The sequence below is a fragment of the Pelodiscus sinensis genome, chromosome 22 (assembly GCF_052426305.1).
Source record: "Pelodiscus sinensis isolate ZL-2025 chromosome 22, ASM5242630v1, whole genome shotgun sequence".
NCBI classification, from domain to species: domain Eukaryota; kingdom Metazoa; phylum Chordata; order Testudines; family Trionychidae; genus Pelodiscus; species Pelodiscus sinensis.
In genome coordinates, this window is record NC_143073.1 from 16,423,693 (window position 1) to 16,432,153 (window position 8,461).

The 8,461-nt window shown below is 57.8% G+C and overlaps 1 protein-coding gene across 1 annotated transcript in view; it reads right to left on the reverse strand.

The window, feature by feature from the left end:
- ZAN (zonadhesin) overlaps positions 1–5,691 on the reverse strand; it is a 46,985-nt gene extending 41,294 nt beyond the window's left edge. Inside the window, exons 1-10 of the mRNA XM_089772717.1 lie at positions 5,649–5,691; positions 5,282–5,422; positions 4,661–4,920; positions 4,216–4,294; positions 2,857–3,006; positions 2,378–2,545; positions 1,304–1,410; positions 1,123–1,189; positions 543–689; positions 116–384 (exon numbers count right to left, since the gene is read on the reverse strand). Coding sequence (XP_089628843.1) covers positions 116–384; positions 543–689; positions 1,123–1,189; positions 1,304–1,410; positions 2,378–2,545; positions 2,857–3,006; positions 4,216–4,294; positions 4,661–4,920; positions 5,282–5,422; positions 5,649–5,691 — 1,431 coding nt within the window. The remainder of the gene's footprint in view (positions 1–115; positions 385–542; positions 690–1,122; positions 1,190–1,303; positions 1,411–2,377; positions 2,546–2,856; positions 3,007–4,215; positions 4,295–4,660; positions 4,921–5,281; positions 5,423–5,648) is intronic.
- Between the last annotated feature and the right edge of the window lie 2,770 nt (positions 5,692–8,461).

Here is an 8,461-nt window from a genome sequence, read left to right on the forward strand (position 1 = left end):
ACTGAAGTGAAAGTAGCAATCACCCAGATGATTCACAAATTGGGAAGCTGCCCCAGACTGGGGGTTGTGCCCCCTCCCCCACAGCCCTGCACCCTTTCCCCATACTCCCACTCACCTTAGTGGGCTGCAGGCGGCCGGCGGGTATGGTGATGGCGCCCAGTAGCCAAGCTGGGGTCTGGATACTGGTGCGAGTCCAGAGAGTTTGGGGAGGGCCAGAAGGTCCCCGGGCCAGCACCCGCAGCTGGGTCTCTGTGTGTACCACACCAGACATGTAATAGTAAAACTCCACGCAGGCGGCAGCAGGGAGGCAGTAATCCTGGGACTCCAGGTGCATGGACTGGCCGGGCCTCAGGCTCCCAGCCTCCGCGTAGATGTAATAACCCTCTGTGGAGATGGAGGAAATTCCCAGACAAGACATTTTTGGGTAAATTTACTTTGGGTAAATTCAGCTTACGGAACACAAAGTGAACGGCTGGGGGACAGATTGACGGGAGGGGGGGCAGGGCTGGGGGGGCAGATGGGGCAGCCCAGCCTCTCCTTACCCCCATGGGGATAGTCCCCCGGTGGGCCAGTCTCCTCAGTGGGCGTGGGCTGGTTAGTGTGGATCCACTCGCCATCATCATCCTGGGGCTGGGCCCAGCCGCACAGCGGGTCACTGGCATTGTTGAAGTCGCACTGGGTGAAGGTCTCTGTGTGGGGTGGGGCAGTCAGGTCAGAGGGGCTGGGATGCCCCTCCCTCGCACCCAGCTCCCCACCTTTCTGCAGCAGCGATGCCCTGCTAAGACTGAGCGCTCGCCCTGTCTGTTCTCAGCAGGGCCGTGCTACTCCACTTTGCCCTCCCCAGTCAGCGTCTGCAGGGCACGTTCGTGTTTGTGTGTCTTGCTCTCATGCCAGCCTGCTCTTGTGAACACATGGGCACCACCATGCTCTCCTGCCTGTGAATGCAGACTCAGGAGCAGGGGGTGGTGGTGCTTGCTCGTGCATTCGTGAGCGCACACACATGGGCCTCCTTGCATGTGCACTCATGCACAGTCTCCCTCATCAGCAGGCTGTCTAAGCCCCCCAAAACCGTATCTCACTGAGATCCCTGCCTCCCCCGTGCCCGCCCTGCAGGGGCCCTACCTTCGCACTGCCACACTCGCACACTGTCCACAGCTAGCCCCGGCTCTGGCATCTCACTGTAGCTACCCTGGAAAACAAACTGGGGGGATACACAGGGGTGTGAGGGGGTTAGATGGGCTGGGTTAGGCAGATAACATCCACTCCTTGGGGCCCATCCCCTGCCCCTCCTGCCCCTCCTTACCTGAATCTCATTGGTCCCACTATAATTCACCTGTCCCAGTTGCCAGGCTGCTCCCTGGTCTCCCTTGAGGCTTAGAAGGGGGGTCCCCAGATCAGCTTCTGTTGCCCCTGCAGGCAAGGAGAAACACAGGTTATACACAGGGTCCCCTCACCTGGCTCTTAGGGTGTGTCTAGACTACTGAGTTTTGTCGACAAAAGTGGACTTTTGTCGACAAAACTATACCTGCGTCTACACTACCACTGAGTTCTGTCGACATAACGTCGACAGAACTCAGCAGTTTTGTCGACGCTGGTAAACCTCATTTTACGAGGCATAACACCTTCTGTCAACAGAGTTCTGTCGATAGAAGGTGTTATCGCCTGTAGGGTTGCGTCTAGACTACAGGGTTTTGTCGACAAAGCAGCTTGCTTTGTCGACAGAACTGAATGTGTCTAGACGCTCTATGTCCACAGAAGTTTTGTCGACAGTATCTGTTGACAAAACTTCCGTTGACAAAACCCTGTAGTCTAGACGTACCCTTAGATGCAGCCACCTCTGGGGTGCAGTGGCTGGTTACGTAGGACTGTTCTTTGAGAACAATTGTCTCAGGCTCTCCACACATTCAGGCCCCTGTTGTTGCCTTGGGTGCCACTTTTGAGCCACCCCAAGTACAAGCAAAGCAGCCTGAGTCTGCCATGCGGCTGAGCCGATTGCTCTCCTCCATGCATCGCATTGGGGTGCTAATTTCCAGCACTGCTTTCTGAGGCATGGGGGCAAACCCCACCCCAGTTGGCAGCTATGGAGCAGGAAGGCCTCCCCTGCCAACAGAGATATCCCTGCAGCAGGGCTAAACTCCCAATATCCCACTGCTCTCACCAGCGCTTTGCTGGGAAGGGAATTTTCCTGGCTTTTTCTGTTAGGGCCAATTCAAAGTGGGGTGGGGCTGAAATATGGGGGCAGGGTCTTGTGGTGAGGGGTGTGGTTTAATCCAAACCTGTATTTCAGACCAGGTCAAGAAGCAGGGGCTACAGGGAGTGGGATGGGGTGGGGAGACAGACACAGCCCTGCCTGAGTCCCAGCTAGATCCACACATGCCTGCAGGGGCAGCGTAGATGTTGAGTGTGGCAGAGGGAGATTTGCCATGGATGATGTAGTAGAAACTCAGGGCCAGGCACCCCCCTGGTGACGAAAAGGGGGGGCTCCGAAGCAGGGCTCTTCCTCCAGCTTCCAGCTCCAGGAATTCCATCAGCATGTAGTAGCCGACTGTGAGGAGAGGACAGAGAGATAGTCACCACCAGATGCGGAGATTCAGCCACCTCTGGGGCTGGCAGCTGGTTACACAAGGACCCCTCACCAATGCTGAGATGTGGCCACATCTGTGGTGAAGTGGCCAGATACACATTTACCCTTCACCTGGTGCTGAGATGCAGCCACCTCTGGGGCAGAGCAGCTGGTTACACAGGAATCCTGGACTCCTGAGTTTGCCTGGGGAACTGCAAAGCCCATGTGGGATCAGGCCCATGTTTGGGACTCGCGGGGAAAGTTGGCACCTGGGGGAATTGTTAGGTACTCACATCCAGGCTTAGAGAAATCGTCCTGTGGGCCGACCCCTGCTATGTCCCCAGACCCAACCCATTGCTTCCAGCTGGCGGTGCTGGTACCAGGTGGGTTCTCCCAGCCACAAAGGGCATCAAGGGCATCGAAATCACAGCTGGTCTCACAGGCTATGAGAGAGAGACAGCCATAAATAACACAATGAAATGGTCCATGCATCCATTGCCAACACACTCTGCTATCCCTACTCCCTCCCTCTCGCCCCCCATCCCGACAAGTCCACCTGTCTCCCCTTCTAGCTTTCCCTCCCTCCATCCCAACACACATCTGCTTATCATCTGTCTATCTGTCTGTCTATCTCCACACATTCTCCTTTGTTAGCCTATCACTGTACCCACCACTCTATCGCCCTGTCTGCACCCCCAGACTCCCCATAACATCTGCCTGTCATTGATTGACCCTCTCTCAGCCCCCATCTGAGGCCCAATGGACTCACTACAGCTAACATGCTGGTGTCGGGCTATGTGCCTCACGGTGGACATGTGAGATCTCACCAGAAAGCTCCCACTGCATGCCTCCCTGCTGTGCTCGCCCAGCATGTGCCCTGGCCCTGGCACTATCTGCTGGTAATGTGGGTAGAAGTTCAGGCTGGCGTTAGGGGGCAGCTGAAACTTTGGCTTTCTCCAGCCAGAGAGAGAAGCCGGAGGGATCTTTCACCGGGGTGGCTTGTTTGCAGTGGAGTGTGCATGGAGAGTTCACTAGAAGCATGAAAGCACAGGCATCCCTGTGGTGTCCTGCCACACAACCCAGCGTCTCCCCACTTTCCCTTCAGGCGACTCCAGGTTCCTTGGCCTCCGCAGAAGATGTGTGACATTATTACAACGTGCACAGGGGCAAGCAAATTGCCTGGGGCCCTGAATTCCAGGGGGCAACCCTTGGTTTATTTCTGAGAAGCACCTTTGCCCAGGCTGGCAGACTCAGGCCAGCTGAGAGCAGGGGCCAGAGGGGGCAGATAGTTCAGAGAGATACAGGGCTCTGTGGGAGCCAGGCCCGCGGGTGAATCGGAATTTAAAGTCCAAGGAAATTCCAAGAGGAATGATTTGGGGAAGGTCAACCCACAGCGGAGCCAGAGAGCGGGGAGGAGTTGGGGAGGGGGTGAGCAAGCATCCATCTGTCTATACCAGGGAGGGGAACTTAAGGCCCAGGGGCTGGATGCAGCTCCTGGCTTGCTTGGATCTGGCCCCTGAAAGTGGGTTTGTGTTTGTGGGTTTTGGGGTTTTTTTTTTTGCTTCTCACTTGTGTGCGGCCCCTGACTGATTTTTCTGTGGGTCAGTGCCCCCCAACTCAAAAAAGGTTCCCCACCCCTGGTCAATACATACGGGAGCAGGGCCCCAGCTGGATGGAGATGGAGTCCAGGGCCAGGTAAAACTCTGGGGTGCGGGCGGCGCGGAAAACAGCCTGCAGGGGAGGGCACATACAAGGGCGGGGCATCAGACACAGCTTCAGGGAGCATCCCCCGGAGCCCCCCCTCTCATCAGCCCCACATTCCCACCCACACAACACTCTCTAGCCCACAACAATCCCCTTCTTCCCCCTCTGGCTTTCCCCTCCTCCCTCCAAGCCCTGCCCCTCCCACACCCATCTTCCCCTCCCCCAACTGGCCTCTGCCCTGCCCCTTCTCCTTCCTCAACCTCACAGCCATCACCCACCCAGTCTCCCTTCCCCCCTGCACGCCTCCCACAAAGTGTCCCCAGCTACGTGTATGGGGGTCAGCTGGTGTGTGGTATAGAGCCCCTGCCCCCACCAGCCATCCAACCCCCTCACCTTAAAGAGGCGCTCGGAGGGGGCCTTCAGGGTGATGGCTCCCCTCAGCCAGGCCGAGCTCTGCTGTCCTGTCCGGTTCCACTGGGGGACACTGTAGCCGGCAGGGCCGTGGGACAGCACCTCGAGCCAGGACCCCTCGCTCACGGTGCCGTACATGTAGTACAGGAACTCCAGGCACACGGCTGAGGCCACCTCCAACTCCGGACTGAACAGCTCCACGATGCTGGGGGCCCGGGCTGCAGGAGTGATGTAATACCCCGCTGGGGGGGAGGAGGGGAGAGCCGCCAGTTAGCCAGGGATCCCTCACCTGGCGCTAAGATGAGGCCACCTCTGGGGCAAGGCGGCTGGTTACACAGGGTCCCCTCGCCCAGCACTGAGATGCGGCCACCTCTGGGGCAGGGCGGCTGGTTACACAGGGACCCCTTGTCTGGCACTGAGATGCAGCTGCTTTTGGGGGGACAGTTGGTTATACAGGGACCCTTTGTTCAGTGCAGAGATGCAGCCACTTTGGGGTGGTGGTGTGGCTGGTCACATAGGGACCCCTCACCCGGTGCTGAGATGCGGCCACCTCTGGGGCGGGGCAGCTGGTCAGACAGGGACTCCAGCAGCCCTCCTTCTCACCTCTCTCAGGAGTCCCTTCTGGAGGCCCGGGGCTCTCCCCGGGGGCCAGGCCCTGGGTCCGGATCCATTCCTCGGCATGAGGCTGCGTCCAGCGGCAGAGGGGCTGTTCACTGTTGTCAAAGTCGCACTGTGCGAGCTCAGCTGGCAGGGGAGAGGGATGTGAGACCCCTACTGTGGGGGGCCGGGGAAGCTGCCAGAGCCCTACAGGCTGCCTGCCCCATGTACTTATGAAGAGACTGGGGGTCGGGGGGTCAAGGCCAAAGGGCTCGGGCTGTGGGCAGGTGGCCCCTGGCCCACAGTGACAGGGGGTGGACAGACAGATAGCTGGGGGGGCGGGGCTACCTGGGCCCCTGGTTCCAATACTCACCGACTCCAACAGAGGGCTCCTTGGGGCCGTGCAATGAGCCCATCCTGCAGAAAAAGCGTGGAGGGATTGAGGGATCATATCCAACCAGGCAAGGGGAGAGCCGTGACCCAGGTGTTCTGGCTCCCAGCCCTCCCCCGCCCCGTCCGCTCTGACCCACCAGCCCTGAAGCAGGAGCAGACAAGGACCCGTCAAAGGAGGCAGAGCCCCAGGGCAGGATGGGGCCGCCCTGAGCGGGCCCAGCGAGGTCCGCACTGCCCCATAGCACTCGGTGTGCAGAGGCGGCTCGCCAGGCCACGCAGTACCTAGAGCAGTGGGTCAGGCATGCGGGGGGGACACCACCACTATCAGCTTGAAGGGATCCAGCTGTCTCGCTGCGGGGAGAAGCGGTCCCGAGGAGCTCAGGCTGCCCCAGCTAAGCCAGGGGTCCCCGAGAATTAACGTTGCTTCCCTTCCTCAGTGGGGGATTGTGGCAGGGGGGAAGCCAACAGGCTGAGCAAGGGAGGGACCAGCCATGTGGCAAGGGGGCTGGATGGCAAAGGTGAATCAGGAGGGCAGGTTTTCCCAGGCGGGGGTAAAACTGCACAGATAGCACCAAGCCCCTGCTACCGGGACCACGCTGTAATAGCAAGTTAGCCTGCCCCCAGCTTGGGGTGGACACAGGAAAATGTGGAGAGAGAAAAGAGAGTCTGGAAAAAGCAACTCCACCAAGAATGGGAGGTTTGAACCATCACCTGGTTGACTGGAAATGTGTCCCAGAAGGGCAGGATGCCTTTAGGAAAAGCTTCCTACTTGTCAGGGTGGTTAAACACTGGAATAAATTGTGGAATCTCCATCACTGGAGATATTTGAGAGCAACTTGGTTAGACATCTATCAGGGACGGTCTAGACCAGTGGTGTGCAATGTATAGGTTGCGACCCCCTAGGGGGTCAAGGATGTCTTCCTGGGGGGTCGCCGCTCCGCGCGGCTGCCAACGGCTGGACCCAGCCCCCAGCTGCCCGGATCTGAGCACCACGCCACACGGCTGCCAATGGCCAGGTCCAGCCTTGGGGGTCGCAGTTAAAGAAAGGTTGTGTACCACTGGTCTAGATGGTGCTTGGTCCTGCTGTGAGGACAAGGGACTGGACTCGATGACTCTCGAGGTCCCTTCCAGTTCTAGTGGTCTATGAGTCTACGATTTCTAAACCGCACTAACAGCTTCTTCTTGGAGCAGCTGGTCCTGGGAAGCCACCAGGGAAGAGCCAATTCTCTCTTGACTCGCAAGCAGCACTCATGGGACCCGGGCTGAGCGGCGAATAGATTCAAACCCCTCAGTAACTGTGACTGTCGGGGCATTAGCTTTAACATCCCCTGTGGGGAAGAAAAGCCAGCAGAGATGCGCCCCACGGTCACACTGAATGACACAAAAGGGGAAACTGGTGGGAAAATGAGGCAGCTATGACATGGAAATGAGAAGCCTCTGTCATAGGAGTAAAATTCCTGCAAACTTCAAGAAGGTGGGTTTAAAACCACCACAAAGAGAGGCCCAAATTCAAGGGCTTTCCAAAATTCAAACAAGGTACTAACAGAACCCCCCTAGGCGAAACAGCAGAGTATGCAAGGCAGTCAGAGGGGAAAAGGCAACATGCCAAATGGGAAGGCAACCCTTCGCCAGGGCAAGAGGTATCTAAAACATCCGCTTGTCAAATGTAAAAACTAGAAAGGCCAAAAAGGACTTTGAAAAACACACAGAAAGTATGTTGGAAGCAAGAAGCCTGGTAAATAACCTGTTGGGCTAATTGGAGTGCTCTAACCCAGCAGCCCCACTGCCACCCCAGAGCTGGGGAAAAAAACCAGGAATCCTGGCTCCCAGCCCCCCTGCTCTATCCCAGCAGCCCCACTGCCCCCCCGAGCTGGGGAGAGAACCCAGGGAGTCCTGGTTCCCAGCCAATGACCCCCTCCCAGCCCCGCTGCTCTAACCCACCAGCTGCCACCCCCTCTCCAAGCTGGGACGAGCACCCAGGTGTCCTGCCCTCCAGTATCACAAACTCACCCTGCCGCAGCAGTGCCCTCCAGGGCTAGGAGAAGGCAGAGCCAGTATCTGCCCCTCAGGCCCATGATGGATGGACTCATGGACACCTAGGCTGAACCTACGGTTCCCCTAGGCAGATATACTCTCCCGCCCCCCCCCCCGCCTGCCTTGGCCCCACCTAGACAGGGACCCACAGACTTATCATTATTATACAGCTGCCTGTAATTCCCCCTCCACCCCACCACGTCAGCAAGACGTGGCTCAACCTTGTCCCCCCACCACACCTTGAGTCACAACCTGCTTTGAAGAAAGCTATGGCAGAGAGCCAGGACATCTGCCCAGAGCTGCAAGGGGAGCGAGGTCTGTTTGCTTGCAGGGAAGGGGTCAGGATTCCTGGGTCCATCCCTGAGTGTTTCAGTGGTTGGTATTAATGTTTAAGGATGGCCCGAGGAATTTGCTTGTTCTTGGGTGGCTGCCAGAATCGTGCTACTAATGTTTTCAGTATTCAGTGCGGCTGGCAGGGTTCCCATCATGCCAGCGGTTCCTAGGATTTCCCTCCTGACCCCCTGTGGCCTATGGGACTCCCTGCCATCAGACCGCCTGCCTGTTAGTATTCATTACTTCAATCACCCAGACACCTGGATGCCACCTTTCCAGCCACCTAGCTCAAGGTCCCAGTGTGCCCCCACCCTGCAGCATTTCTGTTAAGGACAGGGGGAAACTGAGGCAGGGCACTTCTTCCCTTAGTATTTATATTCTGTTGCCATAGCAGCACCAGTCAAACAGTCTAGCTCTGGCATCAGA